Source organism: Lytechinus variegatus, chromosome 11, assembly GCF_018143015.1.
Source record: "Lytechinus variegatus isolate NC3 chromosome 11, Lvar_3.0, whole genome shotgun sequence".
Lineage (NCBI taxonomy): Eukaryota > Metazoa > Echinodermata > Echinoidea > Temnopleuroida > Toxopneustidae > Lytechinus > Lytechinus variegatus.
The window spans coordinates 2,299,758-2,327,227 of record NC_054750.1 but is presented as its reverse complement, the minus strand read 5'-3'; the positions used below and the strand labels follow the sequence as shown (position 1 = coordinate 2,327,227).

The 27,470-nt window shown below is 36.6% G+C and overlaps 1 protein-coding gene across 3 annotated transcripts in view; it reads left to right on the top strand.

The window, feature by feature from the left end:
- The window catches only part of LOC121424591 (epidermal growth factor receptor substrate 15-like 1), a 43,182-nt gene extending 17,044 nt beyond the window's left edge, over window positions 1-26,138 (top strand). Inside the window, exons 6-22 of one of the 3 annotated variants that reach the window (XM_041620341.1) lie at window positions 871-996; window positions 2,893-2,952; window positions 3,584-3,820; window positions 5,366-5,535; window positions 7,047-7,221; window positions 8,807-8,971; window positions 9,573-9,782; window positions 10,512-10,556; window positions 11,954-12,103; window positions 12,929-13,114; window positions 13,937-14,026; window positions 15,794-15,884; window positions 16,271-17,035; window positions 17,384-17,460; window positions 17,796-18,212; window positions 20,343-20,374; window positions 24,961-25,021. In XM_041620341.1, the coding sequence (XP_041476275.1) occupies window positions 871-996; window positions 2,893-2,952; window positions 3,584-3,820; window positions 5,366-5,535; window positions 7,047-7,221; window positions 8,807-8,971; window positions 9,573-9,782; window positions 10,512-10,556; window positions 11,954-12,103; window positions 12,929-13,114; window positions 13,937-14,026; window positions 15,794-15,884; window positions 16,271-17,035; window positions 17,384-17,460; window positions 17,796-18,212; window positions 20,343-20,351 (2,973 nt within the window). In that variant the 3' untranslated portion in view covers window positions 20,352-20,374; window positions 24,961-25,021. Of the gene's footprint in view, window positions 1-870; window positions 997-2,892; window positions 2,953-3,583; window positions 3,821-5,365; window positions 5,536-7,046; window positions 7,222-8,806; window positions 8,972-9,572; window positions 9,783-10,511; window positions 10,557-11,953; window positions 12,104-12,928; window positions 13,115-13,936; window positions 14,027-15,793; window positions 15,885-16,270; window positions 17,036-17,383; window positions 17,461-17,795; window positions 18,213-20,342; window positions 20,375-24,960 lie in introns of all 3 variants that reach the window. The other 2 variants (XM_041620338.1, XM_041620340.1) reach the window with 2 other exon arrangements.
- The last annotated feature ends 1,332 nt before the right edge of the window (window positions 26,139-27,470 follow it).

Below are 27,470 nucleotides of genomic sequence, written 5' to 3'. Positions count from 1 at the left end.
ATTATGATCAGTTTGGTATTGAAGAATATATGTAATAAATGAATCAATACTTGCATATGATACTGTATCATGTACTGTTACAGTATCAAATTAGGAATAGATATCGGGACAAAATGATTTGGAAAGATCTGTGGATATTTAAGTTTTTTATTTTTAAATGTGAAAATATTGGTTGAAGTACTGGTACATGTACATGTTCAATCAATTAGGATTTGGGTACGTGTAGGGTATTAATGATTTTTTTGGTTTATCTTTTTCACTTGAACGCTATTTTGGTTCATCCTTTAAAGTGATGGTTTGAAGTGTGGTTTGACGCCTTGACCCTTAAAGAAAAAGACCAGGAAGTTTGATTTTGATTTGAATTCATTTCAGTTCAATTCAAAAGTTTCATAGTTAACAAAATATGCATTGAAATTGCCTACCAGAGGTGCTGTGACCGATTGGTCTATGGCGCTTATTTGGAGGTCTGAGGATCGAGAGTTTGATTCCCGACATGGCACTTATGCCCTTGAGCAAGGCATTTTCTCCACATTGCTCTTTTATCATACATCAAATAAATGAAAAATGCTATGTTCATTATGAATCCCAATGTGTGGACTTTTTTTAAATAAAAGACAAAAAATTGCCTACCATACACAAACTTCAATATTTTGGGATTGCTAGATGCATGTTCATAAAATCTCAGATCTGTTCACATGAGCATGTATATGTAACAAAACTTCAATAGTATTGTAGGTATACACATTGTTCTGGTAATACCTCTGTAAAGAAGAGAGGGGAAGCACTGGTTAGGGACATTGCTTGTTTTGGTTTCTGATAAAGAGATGGGGATAGTAATTGATAAAAATGACTTTATTTTAATTCCTCCAGGCTGAAGACAAGGCCAAGTATGACGGTATCTTCGATGGCCTTTCTCCGATCGACAACAAACTATCCGGTGACAAGGTCAAAGGTGTCTTCATGAACTCTAAACTACCTGTAGATGTACTCAGCAGGGTAAGATTGATTTTTTTTGTTATTGACAAATCATGCAAACCTGGGATGGTGTTTCATGAAGCTGAGGGCTGTTTCCTGAAGCTGTTCGTAAGATAAGAGCAACTTTAAGAACGACTGGTGAACCTTCCTTACGCGCTAAACCATCGCCAATGAATATACCATTTACCACAAAGTCGCTCTTAACTTACGAACAGCTTTATGAAACACCCGCCTGTTCTTAAGTTGTGAGTGACTTTACGAATGACTGGTGATCCTTTCTTGCGGTAAGTGATACACCAAGGATCCGTTTCATATAACTTGTTTTAATAACAAATTTGCAATAACTGTTAAAAGCTCCTGAAATCCTTCAACCTGATTGGCTGATGGTAAATTTGTTATCGAAACGTTCATTTTGTTGTTATAACGAGTCTTCATGAAACGGGACCCGGATTTTAGATTTCATTGATTTTGTTTATAAAAAAGAATCACCAGTCCTAATAAAGGGATAGTCCGGGCTGAAAGTATGTATAGCTTAATAAAGAGAGTAGAATTCACTGAACAAATGCCAAAAATTTCCTCAAAATTGGATAAAAAATAAAGTTATTGAATTTGAAAGTTTAGCAATATTTTGTGAAAACAGTCGTCATGAATATTCATTAGGTGGTCTGATGATGTCACAACTCCACTTGTTCTATTGTATTATAGTATATGAAATTAGGTTTATTCAAATTTTTTTCCTCCACGAACTAGAAAAATTGGATTGTAAACTGATTTAATGTATTAGATATTCATTGTTGCAACTTATTTCATTATAAGGGAGACATATTATTCACACCATTATTCAAATCATCAGCCCACCTAATGAATATTCATGATTAATTCATGATTGCTTAACTTTAAAACTTCAAATAACTTTATTATTTGTTATCCAATTTTGATGAAATTTTGGGCATTTTTCTCAGTGAATTCTACTCTATGTATTGAGATATAAATATTTTCAGCCCGGACCATCCCTTTAAAGTCGCTCATAACTCATGAACAGCTTCATGAAACACCCACCTGATTGGTATTTTACAATGCTGTTTATAAGTTACCAGTGACTTTACAAACAAGTGAGCCCCGTCTTACAAAGAATCTAGATTGATCCAATCAATCGCACCTATGGAAAGCCAGCAAAGTCAACATATAAAATGCATGTTTGTTCAAAAGATTTTCTAGATATGAATGCATATCCATAAATTCATTGATTTCCTGACAATTTGGTGTGTTCTCCTTTGTTTACAAACAACATTTTGCAAATTTCCTGTAGAAAGAATTATGACACTGATGGATTTCCATAGAGTTACGATTGATTGGATCAATCATAACTCTTTGTAAGATGGGGCCCTGGGGATGATTTCTTTGGAGCTGAATCAATACCAGTGAAACTTTGGTGCATATCATAAAATATTTATTTGAATCATGACATAGTAATCAATGAATTTGGACAGCTTGAAGAGGCAAATAACTGTATTGGGGTGGTCACCAAGAACAAGTTAGAGTCTGTAACTTCTGAAGGTTTCCATGGTGAAGTATAATAGTGTAGTAGGTTTTAAGGTACACCATGTATCTTTCTTGGGCAAATGTTGGTCCTGAAAAGGACCACCCAATCTTGGGTGGTCTTCGGATGTGGGTGGTCTTCGGATGGTCCTTTTCAGGAAAAACACTTGCCCAAGAAAGATACATTGTGTACCATGAAACCTACTACACTAAGTTAGAGTCTGTCCATATAGAAACACTTGCTGAAGAACAAAGTAAAATCTGAGAAATATTTGGAGACACCCATTTCTTAGATGGTGTTGTATGATGATAGTACAGGATGGAGCCTTATTTAATAAATTTCATCCAAACCACTCTCATTTTTATTTTTTTATATAGATATGGGATCTAAGTGACATTGACAAGGATGGCTTATTAGACAGAGATGAATTTTCAGTGGTAAGTTGACTCTCAGAATTCAGTTTGAGTATTGGAAATAAAGAGAACTGTTAGAAATGAACGAGTAAGCATTTGAACAATGATTTCAAAGAAATTGATTAGTCATGAATCTGCCTAATAGGTAAATGTCTGTTCATGCCTGAATGATCATGACTTGTACCTATATCACACTAAAGACTGGACCTTGACCTTTAATTTGATGGATATATGCAACCATTCCAAATACAGATGCATTTCCTTGTTGCCTGTAAATGGGAAATGTAATTTATGTCCACTTTAATGGAAACTACATGTATTAGTCTTGAAAGAGTATTTCCTAAAAAAAAATTATTTGATACCATTTTTATGTGGTTTGTGTTTATGCATGAAAAGCCTCATCGGGAGAATTTTCAAGCTGTAGTAATATTTTTCCTTAAAATTCAATTTACACATTTCTTGTTATATTTTTTTTTACTTGGCACAATGTATATCCTATCTATATAATTTTTATATAGAAAATCAATGATCTATTGATTAAGAAGAAACTGGGCATTATACCCTAACTGGCTTATTACTTGAACTTACTACTTACAATGCATATCCGTGGCTATTAAGAAGATATAAATACATGTAGACCTTCTACATCTCATAGGCTATGTACCTTGTATACCGAGCACTCGAGAAGGATCCTGTCCCCGCAGCCCTCCCAGCCAAACTCATCCCGCCATCCAAGAGGAAAAAACCTTCCCTTCCAGGCTCCGTCTCAGTTCTTCCTGGTATGCTGCCCCCTACTGGTGGTCTAAGGAGAGTCACACCTCCCCCGACGAGTCCAGCCCTGCGCAGCGGGTCTCCGTCGGCTATGGCTTTCCCTCAACAGCAGCCAAGTTCGGTCAGTATTCTCGTTCTTCATTCAAATGTGATTAGCATTACTCATTAGGGATGTAGCCGAGGCTGATGCTACCCAGTCACGAGGCCCTTGGAGAAAATCTTCCACAGACTTTATACATGTGACTCGGGCCGTTGCTGAGTCCAAGGCCGGCAAAATGTGGCCTAGACGTTGGCTTCGGCTACCTCTTTGCTCAGTATTAATAGTAGTATTATTAATTTGTTTCTGAGATTACCTCTGCTGGGAGGCAAAGCAGATAAAATCATTGTTTCGTTTACATAAATTGAATCGCTTTTCAAAATGTATTTGTCTTTTATCTATCTTTAGTTTTTCTTCATTCTCCCTTCCTTAGGATACTTATTTAAAATCGATACATTCTACATTGACCCATATGAAAGTTTGTTGTTAGAAAAATTATAGAAAACACAAAGTGTATGCATCTTTTTTTGTAAATAGTCGATGCCCCAAAAAGAATACCATGGTGTACCATGAAACCACTACACTTTTTCTTTATCGCTATGGAAACCTTTAGAAGTTTTTCCAGCAGATAAACCTTGTTTCTTATTTGAAATCAAATGATGAATTTGATCTTGGACTTGATTTTGTTGATTCCTTCGCTTGGATAGAATTCAGTAGTGATATTGTACAACAAAGAATTCTGCCACCTCTCAATGCCGCTTGTAACTTTTCCTCTACTGTTTTGAAAGCCTCCTTTCACTCAATTTTATCTGCACTGTATCGAGAGCTGCTTGCTATAATGCTACTTTAACTTCCTGAAAATTACTGTTTCCTTCTTCCTTTTTGGAATTGGAGATATTTGAGAAAACCCAAACAAAGGTACAATCCTAGCAGCAATTACTGTAGAAAAAAAAAAGATTCATGTAGAAATGAGGCTCCTTTTTAGATCACACAGTTTCTAGGTCACAAATCCAGTCTAACAAAATGGCCGGTATTGTGAAGTCACATTTAATATAAGCTTACGGCTAAAGTTGGGGGTATGGATAGCCAATGCAACATTAATCTCTATCAGTAGAGATCCAAACTATCTTCCCATTTGACTCAAATCATTATTATCTAGAAAGTATGAAGAAGGTAGTTGTCTTCACCAATGAAGACTTGGGAAAAGAGGACAATAAACATCAGAAACACTTTTCTTAATGTTATTGACAAGCATCCACTTACATGTAGGCTCCGATTTCCTGAAGGAAAAAAAGCAACCTTATTGGTTTTATGATACATGTAGAGGGCACTTCAAAGCTGAATTTTCATATAAAATTTGTGTGTGGTCCCATGTATTTCTCTGTTTCCAGCGCAGGGTAGGTGTCTATATTCAAACAAACTCTCCCAATCGCTTTGTAACTTTTTCTTTTCCTAAACAACGTGATCTTGGCTCTGTAACATAAAGCTTATTGATTGATGGTGTGTCTGCTTAATCATACACGTGATTGAATACAATCAGTCAAAAGAAATCAGCTCTAAAATCAATCTCTAAGCATTATGTTATGGGGCCCAGAACTTGAATCAACTTTTCACATCATTTCTTCTCAGGTTGGGGCTGGAAGCACTGGTGCTTGGGTCGTTTCGACAGAGGAGAAGGCCAACTGCGACATCTTGTTCAAGCAACTTGACACAGAGGTCAAAGGATACCTGACCGGTGATCAGGTCAAGCAATCGCTTTTAGAGACTGGGCTGCCACACCAAACACTTGCTCATATTTGGTAGGTACCTACAAGATGATTAATGATAATAAGAAGAACAATAGTGTAGATTTGTAGTCTACACACACCGTCCACAGGTGTTCATGGCGCCAGCTTGGCATCAGTTATCTGATATATAAACAAGCTACAAATGTAACCAAATATGCAGATTAACCTACAATCCTAAAAATCTGATGTTGTTTGAAGATTTGCACGGTGGCATGTACAATCGCTGATGTGGATAGAAGAAGAAAATGAATGGATAGGCGAGAAAGTGGAAATTTGAGAGTAGAGTAATCTTTCTTGAATGTAGTCCTTAAAAGGACTGTAAACTAGAAAAGATTGATGAGTTGAAAACAGCTTGAGTAGTAGGATGGATGAGGAGATGCTGGCTTGAGTCGGCGAGTAGAGATGATGAGCAGAAGCAGAAGAGAGACTTGACATTTCGGGCAGGTTGACTGTCCGTCTCCAGAAGACGGACAGTCAACCTTCTGCTCATCATCTCTACCCACCGACTCAAGCCAGCATCTCCTTATCCATCCTACTACTCAAGGCTGTTTCAACTCATCAATCTCTTCTGGTTTACAGTCCTTTTCATCACTACATTCAAGAAAGATTACTCTACTCTCAAATTTCCACTTTCTCGCCTATCTATTTATTTCCTTCTATCCACTGTTTCTATAACACTCCACATGGTGTACCATAAACCACATTCAGCAAATCCTAAAAATTGCACTATTCAATAGTCACAGACATTTGCTTATGTATGAAATTTTTACAGCACTCATCAGTATTCATGGCTACATCCTGGGGGCTGTAACACAAAACTTAGCAATGATCGTAGAACATTTTTCTACGATTGATTGCATTGACTACAATGTAAAATCAATCATGAAAATCAGACCTACGATCAATTGCTAACCTTTGTGTTACGGTACCCGGATGAGGCTTGGTACCCTCTTGCTCCATTCACCAACAATTTAAGGGACAAGCCCAATCAGCTCAGTGTTCACAGGAGCTCTGGCAATAAGGACAACAGCCCCCTGTAGGCAGTCAATCAGCCCAATTAGTGACCAACAAAGCAATATCGAGATGTGTACAATATTCAAGAATATTTCATTTAATTTAGTATTCAACAATAGTGCTACTTATTTTTCTCTTTCACATTTAACTATTTTAGTTTTACTCTATTTTTCTTGTCACAATATATTTTGTAGCTTTCCATATATTTCATCATTTTTTTACTCCTTTTGTCCTTATATAATACCAGTCCGTATCCTGAGGCCATTCTATTTCAAACTATGGTGTTACGTTGTGGTTTAAGTGTGGATGCGACACAAATCTCTGCGTATTAGATAGATATTAATGGGGTTTTTTTTTGTCATCTAAAAAAGATTTTTTTTTTATAGTTTAGCTGACCTTTCAGTTGAATTTTGATAAGTTTGCTCTGTCAATATAGTCAAACAAGCTTAATCTTACTCAACCTATCATCATGATGTAGTATTAATAGAACATAATGCTTGTTTTTGCAGGAATCTATGTGATATCAAGCTTACTGGTCAGTTAAACTCCGACCAGTTTGCTCTGTCGATGTTCCTAGTCAAACAGGCTAAATCAGGCATCATGCCACCACCTCAACTCACTCCTGAGATGATACCACCAACATTCAGACCAAAACCAGGAGGAACAGATTCTGCTGCTCTAGGTGTAAGTAGTAAAAAGTGAATGACAGTTGTTTTTGTGTAACTTGATGGATTCTATACTTATGCCCTTATTCTGAAGTCGTGCTTAACTTAAACTCAGGTTTAAATTTGTGGTTTAAGTATGGATAGCCAATTGTTACATAAATCACTAAAAAAAGTTGAGATATTATATTTCAACTCATTTGGCTCTCAAATCATTCTCAATTGTCTAGGCAGTATAAATAGATGATTGTCTTCACCATCGATGGATCAGGAAAGTGCACAGTAAACGTAAGAAACAAACAACTTAAAAATTTTTTTTGACTCTTGGCTTCCCATAATTTTAGCACAGAATTAGACTGTGGTCTAAGTCAAACATGACTTCAGAATACCGGCCTTTGACTATAACAGTCTTTGGTAAAAGACCGTGAACCATCTTCAGAGATAACAGAGTTTCAGTAAGGGCTTGGTTCCAATTATTATTCAAACTTTTGCTTCAGGGCATCCAAATTTCAAAGGAAATTTTCTTTCATCCGATAGGACACAAGTAGCATGAAGTCTCATTGCTCCCTCTTTCTATACATTGTGAAAATTACCTGTTGGTATATACCCTGTTTCATAAAACTTTATAATCAGCAGCAAGGTACTATCTACATTTATGACAGTGCCACTGGGTTTTCAAAGAACAATATAAAATTCTAGGATTTGTTTTTGATCACAAAGTTCTGTGAAAGAATGCCCTAATGTTGTGTATTCCAGGAGCGGCCCAAAACAAATGTGTCTCAAATTCTATCATTTGTTATTGGTTATTGGAGTGATCTAATTGTCAGGTGATGTGGCCTGTGGATTAGCCTCCAAACTTTGGTTTTGAATCCAAGCCATGGCGTAATTTCCTGCAGCAAGAAATTGATGCACATTGTGCTGCAATCAACCCAGATGAGGTGAATGGGTTCCTGGCAGGAATTCATTCCTTTAAACACTGAGCGGGTAACAGCTGTTCGGCTATTTTAAAGCTACGTGTACGGTAATCATATTGATTTTATCGTAGAGCGCTTTAGACCTGATAAAGCGGTGTTAAATGCTTCGTAAGCAAGTATAGTGTACAATTATACAGGCTTTTTGAATGTATAGTGGGGAATAATCTGAGGTTGGACTGGCAATTAATATTTTTTCTGAGTTTGCCCCAAGGAAAATATGTTAACATTGCCAGTCCAACTGAAGATGAATAATTCCCACATAAGTTTCCTTTGATTTTTAACGATAAATCTCAGCAAGTTTGGCCTATCTGGCCGTATCTCCAATTTGAACCAAATTTGATCAGCCAACGCACTCAGTGGAATCTGATCAGTGTCTGCATCGCTACACCACAAGAGTTTCCCCAGCAGAGACCACCACCTATGTGCCTGGGTTTCAGCCTTAGCTGTATATATGGTGGTTCAATATTTTTGCGGGGGAGAACTGCGCAAGCAATTCATCGAGCTCCGAATAGTGTCTCCCCAGAAAACAGTGTGTAAAATTTTATCATGTGAGCACCAAGTATACCAATGATTTATTTTAAATACTCATGAATGTTTTAAGAAAAAGCATAAAATTGATATTGTTTCTTTCAGGATATGGGATTGATATCTGGAGGAGCACCCGGTGATTTCTCTGCAATCAAGGAGCTTGATGCTATCAGTAAGGAGATTGATACACTCAATAAAGAGAAAGGACAGCTACAGACGGATATACAGAAGAAAGAAGAGCTGATTAAGATGAAGAATATGGAAGTTCAGGTTTGTCAATGAAATGTATCTCGTTTTGATAAAAGTTTAGGAGAGCATTTCATTTCCTCGTCAGAAGTGTCTTGGTATTGTAGTACAGACATTCGCCTTGTAATCAGAGGATTATGTGTTCAAATACCACTCCTACCTAATGTCCTTTGGCAAGGCATCAATCCATACTTTGCCAGTCTCAACCTAGGTATTGAATCCGTAACTGGTAGGATGCGAAAGCCAATGTCTGGGAGTTCTTGTTGATATACTCCTCAGGAAGTAGAGATACAGAACTTGATGATGATGGGAGTGATTATACATTATTTCAAAACTGACCGTATGTCTGTAGCAATCTTCTTTGTTTTTTAATTTTTTACACTGCAAATTTGATTTGTTTCACTCTCTTCAAGGACTGCAAATTTTCATCTTCTATTCAAAGATAGAATCAAAACATCAGAATGACATAATTAATGATCACAGAGTTTAACAGAAATGTGCCCTCAGTTTCCTTTTCACAAACATCGACCAATTTCCTAATTCTTATTTTTGAACTGCTAAATCCCTTTCATTTTCACTAGTTTAAATGTATTTTTTTCAATTGTATATGTTTGGGGGATTCCAGGGCCTACAGACAGAGCTGGACAAATCATCGGCCCAGGTCAAGCAGCTAGAAACCCAGAAATCAGAAGCCCAGAGGAGACTAGATGATCTGGACCAACAGAAGACCAAATTAGAGGGTCTGCTGACCGAGGTCCAGTCCCAGTGTCAGGAAGTACAGAAGAGTGTCGACTCGCTGAGAGGACAGATTAGTTCACAACAGAGCACAGTCAAGGTAGGTGGTTTAGAAGTTATATCATTATCACAGGATTCTGGATTTCGTATGTGACCAACCACTCCCCAAGCAACATATAACTCACCAAGGAAGGTTCTTTGTAAATAGCCAAAAAGCAAATATCAGAAAATCAGCCTATCCCAAAGATTTTATAGATTCTAATAGACTTTTTTTGTCCACTTTGGCATCTCGTATATTTGAGACATGCTTGGCAAATTGGTCTAAGTCACCATTGGATGGCAATAGTGCAATAGTGTTGATGGAAAGAAAAATTCATGTTGTAATAGTGATTGATTCAGATTTGTCAATTTCTATTTCAAAACAGTATTAAAGTTGATGCTAAAACAATAATTTTCCATACATAAGAAAGTATAATGTTCATAATGCCATAGACCTTTTTCATTCTAATAAACTCTCACCCCAGTCCTGCACTGTACTCACACATTGTGCTAATTCACTAAATCCTGTCATTTATTCCTTTTAAGAGTAGTGTTTAATCTAAACAACCTATGCCATACATCCGTCTGCAGTTTTGAAGAGTTCTTCTCCAAACCATGCCTCGCTTCATTTGAGATTTCATGTAATTCCTCTTGCAAAGTCTGTGCTGCCTGTTGATGACCTTTGACATTATCTAAACCCCTGTACCGCATTGCCAGTGTACATGTATATTAAAGCCCCGTCCTACCCCCAATCATAGCCCTTCTCCATCTTACTAATTTCTACTTTTAGAAGAAAAAGCTCAAGGGGGAAGAAGCAAAGAAAGCTGTTGCCAAGGTAACAGGCATGATGATGCAATCGGCCATGATCAGAAGAGAACTTTTTTTTAAAGACAGCATGTTTGAATGACTAGTTTGCATGCTTGGCATGTTTAAGAGATGCTTATGTAACAAGGATTTTTTATAAAACTGTTCAGAAGCTATGTCTAACTTTACACCAACTGGTGACCTGGGGCCATTTCATAAAGCTTTTCGTATGTTAAGACTTAACGAGGGATTAGATCTAAATGTTCATTGGTGATTATTTAGCGCATAAGCAAGGTTTACCAGTCCTTCTTAAAGTCACTCTTAACTTACAAACAGCTTTATGAAAACAGCCCCCTGTTCTTTGGTGCGAATCACATTTTCACCAATTTTGATATGTAAGCTACCGTTGAAGTCCAAACCTTATAGATTGAAATTCTTGTTTGGAAGCATCTAAATGCAAAGTTCGTTTTCTGTTCATATTTGATTAGGGTTTATATGGAATTCACTCCCACTACAAACATGTTAAAACAAGAACAAAATTGGGTTTCTAATGGACCCAAGAAAAGGTTACCAGTCATGTGTATTCAACTTAGAAACAGCTCCCTGAGACACATCCTAGATGCTCATCATTTGCAATTGTAAAGAGAATAATTTGATTTTCCTGTCTGATTCCAAGTTGCTTCTATTCTGGTGATAGAGTTGCAGTCAGGCAAGCGGTTACAAGTTTGGAATGAGTCATTTTCTGGTTGCAAGCCAAAATGTATGAATTATAAACTATTTAGATATATGTTTTCTAATGCCAAATGAAAATGTCCAAACAAAGATATGAAGGCTTGTATTTTTACAAGGAATTGTTTGATCTATATCTGTTCATCTGTAAGAATTTAAAATATCTGGATACAGAGTGCATGAGTTTAATACATCAATCTTGTGATATCAATTGTGTGTAAAGGTGCGATGCATGTACAACCTTTACAACATTGATGGTTGGATGAAAGTGAAACTGTTGGCAAAGTGTTCTTGGAATCATGAGCACAAACAACTTCTTATGATACAATTGCAATAGATGAGCATCATGAGTAGTTCTATCGAGAGATGCTGTTATGATCACATTGTATGCTAATTTTTTTTCTTCTCTTTTATTTCTTCTCTCCTGGTGATTGATATTGTGCATGATGATCACATGTGTACATGAATGTAAACTTGTGTTGGTTGTGTGTATGTCCTCTGATGGTGTGTATGTTCTCTGATGATGTGTGTATGTTCTCTGATGGTGTGTGTATGTTCTCTGATGGTGTGTGTATGTTCTCTGATGGTGTGTGTATGTTCTCTGATGATGCGTATGTACTCTGTTGGGTGTGTGTACATACCCTCTGTGTGTATGGTGTGTTTCTGGCATGTCATGTAATGGTAATTCGCTGCTCCCAGGCCCAAGAAGAAGAACTGAAGAGAGCACAGACAGAGCTGATCACTTTGAGGAAGGAGGAGCAGCAGCTTGAGCAGCAGGTCGAGACGGGGAAGTCCCAGCTGACCACAGTGGAGGAGAATCTCAACCAAACAAACCAACAAATCACAGAGGTAAAGAAATGCAAATTTTGAAATTTATTTTGAAGTCTATTCTGATTTTCTCTTCAGTCTCTATTACCCCTTTATTCTACCATATTTTTTTTGGTCTGTATGCTCGTTGTTTGCCCCTTCTGTTTTCTCTCCCATTTTGTTGTGACATCACTCTCTCTTTACCTCTACCCTTCTCTGCTCCTATTCCTCAACATTTCTTCTTACTTATACCTTTCCTTTTCATGTCGCTTCTTTTTTCATTGTATTTTTTTAATCTTCCTGTTCTTGTAACACTCTTCGGGTATCTATATCACTTTTGAAACAAAATATAGTATGTTTATAAGTTAAATCAGTTTCTATTTCACCTTAAGTTGTATTTCATTATAAAGTATCAAATCGAGTATTGCTATGTTTTATACAAATGGAAATCATTCTTTACTTAATGCGTAATAGGACAAAGAGAAAGATAAAACAGAGTGGCATGTGGGTCAGGGTTCACATAGAAGGGTTCTTCCCTTTTGTCTGTATGCATGTATATGCCACTCTGAAAGATTCAATTTTGTATTGCACAGTGATCAATCTGTTATATTATATTTTCATAATATTCAGCTTTACACAAACTTCCATCTCTGAGTGAGACCAAGACTAGATGGAACCATGTCCCAAATCAGTTAAGCCTTAGACACAGCAAACTGAAACGGTAACTTCCCTGAGATTGAAGACTAAGGCCCATGAACGGCTATTATTAATCCATTTTGGGTGGGTGGGATGAGAAAATACAACATTCTCTGACCAACAATAAAGTAACCTTTCTATTTACCCATCTTTTGCATGACTTATTTTCAGCTTCACACAAAGCTTGCGTCCCTACGAGAGACCAAGACCAAGTTAAATGGAACCATGTCCCAGATCAGTCAAGCCATAGACACAGCCAACTCAACGGGTACCATACCTCAGATTGAGGACTTTGGTACCTTCAATGACAACAAGTTTGGTCTATCACATGACGATATCTTCAGTAGTCGAGCAACAGTAAGTCCCCTCATCTTGCTAATGACCTTAACCTTGACTTGAGAGGATACTTTGCGGCATCTCCATAAAATCATGGCTTCGAAACAATCAAAATATGACAAATAACAGAAAAACTGTTGGACTGACAATTTGGGTATAGTCCCACACATGCCTTTCTGTGTGCAGTGCATGTGACCTTTGGAAGATTTATCTCTTTGTTATCGTTTGAGTGATTCCTGTTTTAGGTGCATTCTGCTTTCACTGGTATATTTGCTCAGTTGGTAGAGCATCCGCCTCACAACCTGGAGGTCGGGAGTTCAAGCCCCAGCCGCATCCGACCAAAAGACTTTAAAGATGGGAGTTCTTGCTACCCTATTTGGCATTCAACAATTTAAGTGATAGAGCAATGTCGATCTGGCGCTGCTCATTAGCTGCCGGGCCCTCAATCAATCAATTGGGCAAAGTGAATTTTCAGAGAATTTCTATTTCAGATTTCTAATTCTATCACAGTATGGATTTTCATTTTTTTTGGTCATTATTTTGAGATAGATTCCTCCATTATTCAAATTCACAGCCAGAACAAAATGGGGGGGGGGGGGGGTGTTCACAAAGAGTTAAGTATGAGTCGCACTTTAATAATTGCACACATGATATATGCAGTAGTGCACATCCTCTTGACATGTCTTTTATGTCTTTTGCACCGCATTTATGTCTTTTATACCGCATTCAGCTAGGTATTCAGGTGCGACCATTAAGTCATACATCTATATATAATTGTATTTACATCCAATGTTATCCGTTTCAAGTGACAGGATTCTTTATCTATCTCTCTCCTAATAACAGGCTGGTAGCAGTAGTCCTGTAAGTAGCTTGAGTGGATTCAGCATAGGATCAGAAATCAATAGTAAGACAGGAGACACTGCTGATGATAAGGTACCTGTTTCACATTTATTCATAAAATAACTTATACCCAGTTCCCAGTCACGTTTTGCGCCACAATATAAAACCATGGTCTAAATCGTGGAGTACTTGTAGTGATATTGTCAGATCTTATCAGATCTTGAGGTCAGCCATGGCAATCGTTGTAATTGTACACAAAATTTTGGATGGCTGAAAAATGTTTTAGATCAGCTATGAAAGGTCAATCGTAACTGATTGCGCAACAATAGGAACAGGGTAGTAATAATTGAAATTGAAAAGGTTTTATTAAAATTATTGCACTTTGCAGCCAAAAGGCTGCATTGCGTACAATTTACAGGTATATATAAATAGAGTGTACAGATTTGAAAAACATCAAACTTGAAAAAATGACGAAAATATAATGCAACTTAATATATTATGTATACTAAAAGGAAAAGATGAAGTAAAAAATGATATTAAAAGCACTGAAAGGTGAGGGTGGTAGAAGGATGCTTATTGACAATCATCTTAATTCAAACAATAAAAACTTAGTTTGAAGCAGGTAACAAAAACAAAAGACAGGTGGCTGTCTGGGGACAAGTCGAGTTCAATGCACAGCTCCAGCCAGGGATTGCCAATCCCACCACAACACCATTCCATCTGAGCAATGGAATTGGTTATTCAAATCCATCGCTCAGACAGAACATTGTAGGGTCAGCTAACTTCACCTGAGCTATGCAGTAATAGGGCCGACAAACAAACACTTTCAAGACAAAACACACTCACATTCATACCAAGCTCCTCATTCATCCATCAACTATAAGCACGTTAAATCAAACAACTGAACCCAACAACCCAGCAGTCACCCCTCGCACCATGCACTCATTAAGCATACAGATTTTTACAAAAATATATGGGGGGGTGAGTGATCGCTCGTCCCAAGAATCCGTCCTGCTCAAACCTGAAAACATTTACTTAAACTATAAAGGATGACATAGTTTTTAAAATAGTATAAATGTCTTCCACCACATACAGAAATTTGGATGAAAAGGAGTGAAATATTGGTATAAAATCCAAACATCGTTTCCTTTTAGTTGTTTCAATATGAAATACATGCATTAGAAACACCTGTAAACCTCGCTATGTAGTGCAACAAGATGGTTGATACTATTAAAGATGAAAATTGTCCTTCAACTAAAGGAATATTCTCATAATTGAGAGCTCAAACTTGCGTGATGCTGCCTGTTAGGCGCAGATAATGTATTGTTTAATGTTTAATATTCTTGATAATGATAAATGTGGCTAATACGGCACCAATTTCATTTTAGCAAAAATGTTCAAAGTGCGCATTTGATGTTAAAACTAAGAAATATATCTATTGCCATGTTACTCATTTACATATGTGATCTCAATTGTAAACTTCATTTCTCTTGTAAACGTTTTAATTTGTTATTCATCAGTGATGGTCAGATTTTCCATACAGGGATGATAAAGTCCTGAATTCATTTCAAAACTGTTCAATTCACGAAAGTAATTAACCGTGCATTTCAAATATGTTTGCATGCAATTATTGGGTTTTGAAAGTTTCTAGTTTTCGTTTTCATTGACTATTCTATTTCATTTTTTCTCCTTAAGGGACAGTAAATTTTTCAATTCAATTTGCAAATAATTCAATGAAAAAAGCCTTGTCTACCTCAAATATCAATGTAGAATGGAAGTTTTCTGCATGTGATACTTGCTTTCGAAAGCTTCTGGTTTTTGTTGTCATCTTACTATCCTATTTTATTCTTTTTCAACCAGGATGATCCATTCAAATCTAAGGACCCATTCGCTGGAATGGGGGAAATAACATCCTCAGATCCTTTCCAATCAGAAGATCCTTTCAAAGACTGTAAGTAGACATACTTTAATGAGACAAAGATAGATATCAGATGAGATGTGTTTCTATTGTTCATAAATTTTTGTATATTTTTGTTATTTGGTGGCCCCTTTTTATAACTTTGATTTCTCGGGGGTCACCTTACCATCGTATTTTAAAAAGATGAAATCTTTTTAATTTGTTTATGCTGTTATTGTTTTCGATGGTGAAACAGATATGGAATTTGAATGAAATTTAAAGGTAAATTGAAAGGAAAAAAAAGATAAATAGAATTGAATTTACTCATTTCTTGGCTCCCATGTCACTTAAGTTGAAGGCATTTACATTTGCATGTAAGAACTATCTTAGTTTTTGTTTTGCCCAACGTCTCAGCCAATCTGTTTTTATTTTTGAAACAGCTGATCCTTTCAAGTCAGAAGGAGGAGATCCATTCAAGAGCGACGCCTTTCAAGCCAATCCATTCGGCGGAGATCCTTTCAAGAATGATCCGTTTGGCACAGGAGCTACCACAAACTCTGAAGACCCATTTGGTGGATCTGCTAACAATTCCAATGACCCTTTCTCATCATCATCACCAGGGTCGTCTGACCCGTTTGGAGGATCAACAACAACATCGAAAGACCCGTTTGTGGGCAGTGATCCGTTTGCATCAAAATCTAGTGACCCCTTTGGATCAGGGTCGTCAGACAATAAGAGTGATCCTTTCGCTTCAAAAGGGTCGTCAAAAGACAGTGATCCTTTCACAGCTAAAAGTACAACTGGTAATGACCCGTTTGCTTCTAAACAATCAGCATCAAGCAGCGACCCATTTGCATCCAAGCCTGCAAAAACTGATGACCCTTTTGCATCCAATGCAGCAAAGAGTAATGACCCTTTTGCCTCAAAGTCTGCAACAAACGATGACCCCTTTGCGTCAAAGTCTCCAAAAAGTGATGACCCATTTTCGTCCAAGTCGGCAAACAGTGATGACCCTTTTGGATCCAAGTCGGCAAACAGCAATGATCCCTTCGGATCCAAGTCAGCCAAGGGTGATGACCCTTTCGCGGGTAGTACAAATGCTAGTGACCCATTTGCAGGGTCAACAAATTCTGATGATCCGTTTAAAGGAAATGATCCATTTGCTTCTGAATCATTAGGAGGATTAACAAATGGAAATGCAGAAAGTAAGTCCTCTACAATCCCGAAGTATCTTTTACTCTATGAAAGAGGAAGCTTGTTTCTTAATCATTCTTTGCATGACATTAGTATGACACCTTCATGTATTTCATTAGAACCTTGCATAGCAATGTGCACTCTTGGATCATACTCTGAAAGAGACGGGCATTTTTTTTTCTTCTGTACAATGCATGTAAACCTGTAGATAAAAACCTCTCCACTGAGTTTCTATTCTTTGCCCCTAATACTATCTGTGACATTCCTAGCAACATTTATTTGCATATTATTCGATGGTATTAATATTGCACAAAGTGCTTCTAATAAAGATAAATTTGTTTTGTATCATTGTTTCTCAGGTAAATCATCGAGTGATCCATTTGGTTCAATAGATCCATTTGGAGGGAGTGCTTTCAAGGCAGATTCATTCAGCAAAGTAAGATGATTAATCTTCCCCTTAACCCCTAAACCAGAAAACCATGTCAAATCATCTGTAGGATGAGGGCAACAGGGCCCAGATGAGATTTGTGATTTGATGTACAAATGTCTGGCTGTTTCATGCACCAATATTTGAAATAAAGTGAGAGATAACCATTGTAGTCTCATACTATTAAGTTTCAACAATGCCCACAAAAAAATACATGGTGTACCGTGAAACCGCTATTTTTTCTTCTATGCATTGGATCCTTCAGAATTCCAAAACTAAGAATGCCATTGATTATGATGATGAAGTAGTCACTTTGTCTGTGTGTGATCTTGACTTGTTTCCAGAGCTCCAGTACTGACACGTTTGGCAGCGATCCTTTCAGCCGTCAGGAGGACACCCCAGCGTTACCTCCAAAGAAAAGCAGAGGGGCTAGTTCCTCCACCGCTAAACCTGCCTCCAACTCTCCTAGTACTACATCCAATGCCAGCGACCCCTTCCAGGCTTTCTCCTCTGACTCCACCGACCCTTTTGCCAAAGTCGACTCCTCCAGCACCAACGACCCTTTTGCATCCACCGGGTCAGGGGGTAAGGTCAACAGCTCCAACGACCCCTTCGCCCCATCGGGAGGGGGCACGGATCCCTTTGGAGGAGGAAGTGACCCATTTTCAGGGGGAGGAGATCCGTTCGGTGGCAGTGCTAGTGGCAAGACTGATAGCGGCTCAGATCCACTGGCAAACTTTGCTGATTTCGGCGGTGCTAAGGTGAGTGTCCACCCCTCTGAATATTCAAATTATTTTCCTTCATAATGATTCTAGAACATATACAAGAGTAGATGCCCTTCTTTAGACATTGTCCTTTTACCTGAATATCTAGCTATTGGTTTGAATTAGGACAGCTGAACAGTAACTTACACCGGTAGCATGTTAATGTGTGTACAGTAGCATGTTAATCCTTATAGTGATGCATCTAATTGAGAGAAGTTAAGATGTTTTGTCAACTAGTCTAGCATGTATGTTACCATTTCGGAACATCGGTAAATCACTTCCACCAACTAAGAGAGGAGATATACATTTATGATAAGAATTGTTGAATTCATTATTATTGTCTTGGATTATCCTTCCTTTTTTACACGACAAGAGTTTCATTTGATTGTATAAACCATTTTGGACATGCATTTTGTGATGTGCTGATAGATAGCTCATTCAAGTCACAAAGTATCATAGATGAAGGAAAAAAAAACCTTTGGGAGTCAGTCAGTCGGCAAGCCCTCAAAAAGTAGCATCTGTTATCCAAGTGATATTTATGACTAGAGTGTTTTTGCATTGTTAAAGAGCTTGGTGCGGACCAAAACACCTCTTTTTATTCGGCCATTGCTGCTCTAAATATTTCATGTTTTTGGTATCTTTATAAAGAAGAAAAATCACTCCTTTAGGTCATGTGTTTGGATTTTGAAATAGGTTTTGTAATAGAGGGGAAACTTTTGATCTGAAACATGAAACTAATTATTTTCATGCAACAAAAGTTGTTGTTTTTACACTGAATTTCTGTTTAAGCCCAAATGATTTTTAGATAATGATAAAGATGAAGATCTAAGCTTTAATATGGTATAATTTTTTTTAAGAAGAGATATTTTAGATGGGTCAGCTGCCAGCTTTTCATTGGCCAAGTACATTTAGCAGCTGAAAAACAAGAATACTGCGCTCTGATTGGTCATAGAGACCACAGACCCACGCAAATTCCAATGTTCCCCACACTTGGCCTTCTGCAAGGTCACACTCACTATGTAGTAATCACTTCAAATTACCGGCGCCTGTTGTTTTGAAAACATTATTCAGCCAATCAGAACTCTAGATTTTATGCTACTCAGAAATTTCAGAAATCCTGTCTTGCATCTTGATGGAAAAAGCTGGCTGCTGACCCATCTGAAAAGTGTCATATCAAAAGTGATATTGTTAGAAAGTATGGAGTTTGAGTTTTCTGATGATATAAATAATTTTTGTGCCCTAAACATCAAATTTTGCTTAATATGCAAGAGAAAACAGAGGAAGAAAATTCTGTTCGAGGCATCTTTTCTGGCCTTAAAGTCACTTATTTATCAAAAGTTACTTATTTATCAAAAGAAATAACCAATATTAAAGAGTAACGTTTACTCTTTCATATGGTCCAAAATAATCAATTTTACTAAAGGAAAAAACCGTTAAATTCTTTGAGAAAGAAAGTTTCTCAATTCACGAGTTTTTGCAAGGATAGGAATTCAGCCACAAGAGGACTTGGAGAAATCTTGCTCGTTAACACAGGGACTTGCAGACTGACTGTGGTTCTTCTTAATTCTGACAGTCTGGTTGTAAATTTTTGCCCAAGGATAAAAATACTAGATATTAATTCATGTTCTTCACATAATTTACACTAATGATCTGCTCACTGGGTGATTTTAAGTTCTGTGTTAGCCTTGGTGTTGGTGTTAGCGTTGAAATTTTGATTGCTTCCCCTAGCTCCAAAACTTATTCAGAGTTTGTAAAACTGATCCAGATCACATTATTGACATCTCAACAACTACATGTAGTGAGTGACTTTTCGGGACCATCCTCATTTAATGTTGGTGTTATAATCGTGGAAAAATTGTCCCAACACCAACACCAAAAGGTCAACACTGAACTTGAAATCGCTCATTTATTTCATCTAACAATGAATTCAAATAATAAAAATAGATATTTCAGTTTAAAAATAATATATACAGGCTTAATTCAGCCACTTATGTCAAATTTTAATGCTTTCGTGTTAAAAATAAAAAGTATCCTTAATAAGTCATAGCACCTTTACCACATTTTTTTTTTTTACTTCATTCTAACTCTAATTTTGCTGCGCCTTTTCTGCAATGTTTTGTACGACAGGAGCAGTGAGAGCATTACTAATCGCGACCAAGGCAAGAGTTTCATCTGTAACTTAATATTAACCCATCACCCTCTGCTATGTGCTACATAAAATACCCCATGATCACCTGGGCTCCGTAACACAAAGATGGAATGACCAATTAAGATCCGTGTTACATGCGGATTTGGTTTGAAATGCTGCCCAGGAACCAATCAGAAGTTTTCTTGCATATTTTCTATTCATTGCTAAGCTTTGTGGTACAGGGCCCTGCTCATGTACATATATTTGATTATCAAAACTCCATAATCCACATGTGTACGTTTCATAATCATGTACCCGTTTATACCCTATAAACACACTACACATGTGTACTCATCGTAACGTTCCCTCTTAGTAAAGAAAAATAAATCTATCCATTACATGTGTGTATTATTTTGCTGTACATGTACATTTCCCTTTTCCTTTTCGATATGTATTTAATTTCGGATTTTTTTTTTCTTCAATAAATACGTACATGTACATGTTTGTTCCAATGAGAGTTACAGTGTACATGCAATCTGTGAATTCATAACCAAAAGAGATCAAGATCCTAAACCCATTTTCAACCCAACCCCCCTCCCCCCAAAAAAAAGAAAGTGTTCGCACTGAATCACCTTATACATGTACATGTAAATTAAAGAAGCCAGAAAAATTAAGAAGCCAGAAAACAGATTTTTATTTTTCTTTGACTTCTCATTTTGCTTCTAACATTGTATATTTCATTTTTCCCACATTTTTATACAAAATATTCCTTTTGATAATTTGTAAAGTCAAACTTTATTTAAATTTGAAAATAAAGCAATTAATTTTATTGTCTATAAAATAAAGCTGAGGTTGAATATACATGTATGTATGGAGATTTTCTGTTTGAATGTTAAAACCATTGGCGGCGGACCATGGGATTATCTTTTGTGTTGGGGGGGGACGCAACAATAGCCGTCCCCCCCCAAACACAAAAGATCAATCCTCTGCTCCGCCGCCAATGGGTGAAACTATATTTTCTGTCATACACGAATGTTCTAAAACTACATACAGCATGTAACAAATTGTATGCAAGAATGTTTAATCATCAAAGTGCATGGAACATGTAGCATAATATAGTTTTCGGTCAAATTATAAATTTTGTGTTGCGCAATCAACTTTTCCCTGTGATAAATTTTCAATGAATTATTCCTTGTATTCGAAAAATAGAGTTTGAAAGTCATTTTAAAACTTTGATTCACTTTAGTTACTCATCCCCTCAAAGTTGCACCTTGTCACAAACACAAAGATAAATATCTGTGTTGATTTTTAAGGTAGATATTATTGTATCAAAGTATTAATTGGATGATAGATTTTACTGTATGAATGTTCTTTTGCATTGAATAATGTAGTTATAGAAACAACTTTGTCATCAAAGGTTGTGGTGGAATGTATGAAGATAGAGTGCATGTATTATGACTGACATTACACAAGTGAAGAATAACACAGAATACATTGTGCATTGTGATGTCATCAGTTATGCTTGTGAATGTGAATAAATATTGAATGACACACATTTCACATAGAAAAGGAAAATCTAGTTTAAACAATTTTTATGCATGTTTTTTGTTTACTGGAGCAATCTTAAAAAAGGAAAAGAAACATAATCACATGAATTTCATGCTCATGTTAAGTTTAACTAGAAATGGGTAGATTAACCATTTATATCTCTCTATACTTCGTACAGTTTTGCAAAAAGAACAAAAACCCATCATGCATCATTTTTAGATCATGATCAATTTCATAGAATTATTGTTCATGTATGTACAATTTATGTGTGTTCTGTCCATGACGTGTACATGTATTATACAGTACATGTACATTCAATACTGTTCATTTACCCTTCAAACGTTAATCAATTTTTGCCTGCAAAACAGAAGGAAGACATAGACCTGGCCTTTCTGAAATATCACAAATCATGAGTCACTTCTTGTCACATTAAAGAATGCTGCTATTACTTTTTGTGATACCCACCTGGGGCGGTATTCTGAAAATCGTGTTAACTTTCGTGTTAAATATCGTGTCATCTCTATGATTTAACACGCCCCTAACATACCCCAAATCGGTATTCTGAAAACTGTGTTATCTGCGTGTTATCTTCAGCTCCTCCCACTCTGCATCTATTTAATCCAATCAGATGCGCTGTTAAAGAAACAAATCGCACAAGATTTTCAAGGAAAAGGGGAGTGCGCGAACGGTGACACGAAGCCTGCATTGTGACATCATATTTTGTAAGCGCATACAGCTATATGAAAGCTAGAGAGAGACGTGGTGGAGGGGTGATTGTGACAATTAAGAATTGAATTTACTTCACAGGATAACAAAATAATAGCATAATACAAGAAATCAATTTTTTTCAGACAGCATGGATAAGAAATTATGACGGGAGACAGAGGCCTCGATCGATTGTGGAGCGGGCAGGGGACGATCGCCCCTAAAATGTGAATTATAAATGCCCCAATAATTTTGAGAACTTGAAAAAAATAAATATGCAATGCAAATTTTAAAAGCATGAAATCACTTTCAGAAAAAAAATCAGACATAGAAATATCAAACATGCAAAATTGTAGTTTTTTCTATATTATAAATTTAGAGCAATCAGCCCCCCCAAAAAAAAATCCCTTTTGACCTCCCCCACATCATATTATAGATTGACTGGCGGGACAGAAAAATTAAGGATAAAATAAAAGCATTGAGATTTAAAAACTTGTAATCATTGGAACTATATAACTATTGAAAAAAGGTAAAAAAAATGTGAATATTATCTAGAACAGTTCCCCAATCGCTAATTCAATTCTTTATCATTTCTGTTTTTGCTTTTTTTTTAGACATTGTTAATTTTCATCCTCTCCTTTTGTCTTTTTTATATTATGGCAAAAGGTAACCAATGATAATAATGATAATAATTCTAATTGATGCAAATTAAAGATGCATTGAAGTGTATTTTTACAGGAAATTCCATAGAAATTGTTGTTTAGTCATTGTTAGTAGAGAGAAAGGTAGATGGAAAATAAAGCTGGAAAAATTGATAGAAAATTACAGTAAATCCTACCAAATAATAGTTATATATGCCTGTTTATGTTCTTTTTGATGCTTGCGTCTGCTAGAAAAAGTGCAGCCATCGTCATCCCCAACTTAACCTCTCCTTAGCGCAGTGTTAAATGATCGTGTTATCTTTGAACAAAATTTTAGCTAACACCATTTTCAGAATACCAAATTTCGAGTTATCTTTATCCCTAACACCGCGTATGTGGGTTGCTCGTTGCGCATTGCGTATTTCATGACCTGCGCGGTGTTACCACTTCGGCCACGTGTTTTTCATGCTAACATGATTTTCAGAATACCAATTGTGTTAGCTAACACCGTTTTTGTGCTAACATGGTTTTCAGAATACCGCCCTGGGATATTCTACTTATTTTCAGATCACCCCCCCTCAAAAAAAAAAAAATAGATAAATAAATAAATAAATTTAAAAAGTAAAATAAATTAATGAATAAAGAAATAAGGAATCACAATTTGTTGGATTGCAGCGATTTTCATTCAGTAATTAGACAATATTATGGACAATGGTGTAAGAGTGAGAATCAATAGTTTTGTGATATTTCACAACAGGGGGACCAAGTATCAACTTATTGCCAAAAAGAGTGCAGTGTTGAGGGGGATCTTATCATTATGCCCCATGTGTCCCCTTGGGTACCTTTATACATACTTTTTGTCTTAGGTTTACTTCCATAAAGTTCCATCAAAGCAATAATTTTGAATTTTGGTCTACAGTTTACTTACATCTAAGTATTAATTTGGGTCTTCAGTTTACTTACATCAAAGCATTAATTCTAACTTTTTTGAATGGATGACTTTGAAATGTCTTTTCGGCATGCCATTATAGTTGCATTGTGTTGTTAAACAAAATCTGATATTGCATGCAATTTGGTGTTGAGCTTATTATTTAGGTTGCAAGTATGATTAGCGATAGTACAGTTTAGATGAAGAAGTATTACAATTAATGTAGATAGATTGCATGAACCTAAAAAAGTTCGAGTAGAAAGCGTCAAGCACCATGTCTATTCTCGGCACCACAGTGTTGTTTTATATAAACTGGCAAATGTGCAAATAGAGTAGAACAGAAAAATCTTGAAGAAGAGAATGGATTAGGCAATTACGGCATTATAACATGAGTAAAGGGTCCTGTAAGAGCTTCCAAATAGTGGATTTTTTTTTTCAATGTTTATTTTAAGACGATGTTTTTATCCATCGGGGGAGGAGGGGGTAAAGAATGTGAAGTCAATCCTTGGAGGAGAAAAATTATTAAACATAATTTATATAATAAAATGAAAAGAATAAGTGGTGAGAGTACAGCATCAGCTTGCTCATTGCATATTATCATGAGGACACACAGAACTGTTTCATCAAAATAATGCAAACATTTAAAACGTAACTTTCTTATTTCTTGTCCTTTTAGAACCATATATAATTTTTAGCCTAGAGTACCCCTTCAAATCTATTTGAATCAGCCAAGACCTTGATTCCAAGTTTCAGAGTAAGTTCTAACTCTGATTTTGTTTCTCCTTTTGTTTTCAGTTTGAAGGGAAAGTATTAAGCGAGGAGGACCAACTGGTGTGGGCCGTCAAGGAAGCGCAGAAAGAAGAGGAGAGACTAAAACAACTTGCCATTCAGGAGGAGAATGACCTCAAGATGGCGCTACAACTAAGTCAAGAGGAAGTCGGCTCGTCGGAGGCATAGCATGACGCGCTGGGTTCTTAACGATCCACACCTAGCAAAGACTTATGAATACTCCATTGTGTTCATCCATACGGCTTCAGCGGAGTAATGAGCGTTTGCACGTTCTAATCCTAGTGTTGAAGTCTATTTATTTGTGTACATTTCTTGAAAACCTGTACCTATCAACATTATCTGTTTTATTTGTACACTTCATCGTGATGATTTGAGAGGTAGGGGAGGAGAAACGGGGCAATGATGGTGTCATCTTGAGACAAGATGTGCTCCTGTTGGATGTTACTGAGGAAAAGCAAGTTTCTTGAGGAGACATGGTTCTCCTCGATTGACCTGAGTCACACAAGGTTCTCCATCTCCGTATAAAATATTGAGGAATGCAATTTATTTGAGTTCTGCAGGTGTACCGTGAAATCAGCTGAAACTTGTTATTGCGGCTTAGGTGTTTGCTCATAATGATATTTCAACTTGTCATTTGATCAGAGGGAGACCTCTCCAAACGGATAATTTGCCTGATTCTGTTAGTGAAGTGATTAGCTGCAGCCTTGTGCAATGCCATCAGAAATATCCATCCCATCATAGTTTTCACCGTCGTGACCTGCATTTATATTCATAATTGTCATCATCATGTAGTTTTGTTCAGTGCTCACCAGGTTGTAGGTCTTGTAGTCATGTGACTTTGTACTGAAGTCATGTGACACTAAACAATCATGTGACTTGACCAACCCTATCAGTTGTCTGACATCAATATGCTTTCATCTCTTCTATGATTGACAAGTGAAAATTAGAAGTGAAAAGGACATACAATTCACATCACATTCATAGATGAATTTAGCCTCCATGTCATTTGGTAGAGGATGATTTAACTCTGTAATTTCTTCATTAGTCTTGCTGATTTTTTTTTAGTATCCGCAGCAACAGTGCTTTCATCCTATGAAGGTTGTTCAGTGGCCCCGTTGCAGAAAGAGTTGTGATCAAACGCAACTCAAAAATATCTTGTGCAACTTGATTTTCAGCCAATGAAACACCCGTATTTGGGACTTGTGCTTGATATTTTGAATTGCGTTTAAACGCAACTCTTTCTGCAACACGCCCCTGATCTTTTTTTTTATAAACTTCTCCATTTGCTTCACATGTCTGTATGGTGTCATACAAAGCTCATTCACTCTCCCAATGCATGTGGTCGCACTGTATTTGAACAGCAGCGGGCATATCTAAATAAGGGCACAAAGAACACAGCCCCCTCTATATTTTTAGTCACTTGCATAATATACTTCTAGAGTTATATCCATGAAAATTGTCACTTGTACCCTCTATTTTCTGAAATTTGCTCCTTGAACCTCCTGGATATCAAGATCCTTGATCTACCACTGAATAGGCCTTAATAAACTGTTAACTCTCCTTGTGTAGATTTAATCTTCATTCTCCTTCTCATCTTCATGATAAAACTCTGGATTATGTGATGTAGATATTGTTGATATTAAAGCAAGTTTGGACTATCTTTCTATGTACATGTATGTGCTGTATATTTCCTTCTCTCTTCCAGTGATCCACTCACACAACTATTTATGACAAAAAAGTTGGAGGTCGTTCAACCAAACTCTGATGACCTGGGCCCTTTTTCACAAAACTTGTTTAATGACAAATTTGCAATAACAGGTTAAATCCACCGATGAAGTTATTCAATTTGATTGGCTGTTGGTAAACCTATTGTGAAAATTGTGTATTTGTTATTATAACAAGTCTCTTTGAAACAGGATCCTAAGATTGATTGATTTAATTAATTGGCTATTTGATTTCTTATATATTTCTTATTCATGTAGTAATATAATATATCCATGTGTATGTTTATTACTTTCTTTGCCTTGAATATGCTTTCACATGTACATAAGTGTAATATGTGACTTAATTATCACTTTCAGCTAGGGAATGCGATTTGTTAATCATTTTCTTATGATACGTGTTATTTTGAGTGCAGGTAAGCAATCGTGTATTTATTGAATCAGAGTTGGTCTTGTAAACAGAGATATATATGGAAGCCCGGCCGTTGCAGAAAGATTTGCATTTGAACACAACTTGAAAAAAAAAATTAAATGCAGGTCCCTATAATGTGCATTTCATTGGTTGAAAATACAGTTGCATTGGATTTTTGGAGTTGCATTTGATTTTTGGAGTCGCATTTGATCGCAACTCTTTCTGTAACTGGGCCCTTGCTAATTCACAGAGCATGATACAATTACAGCACATTGGTGGAATGACTTTGTGATATTTTTTTCATGCCTACTATCAAGTCCAGGTGCCTGTTTCATAAAACTTGTTTTAATAACAAATTTACAATAACAGTTAAAAGCTACTGA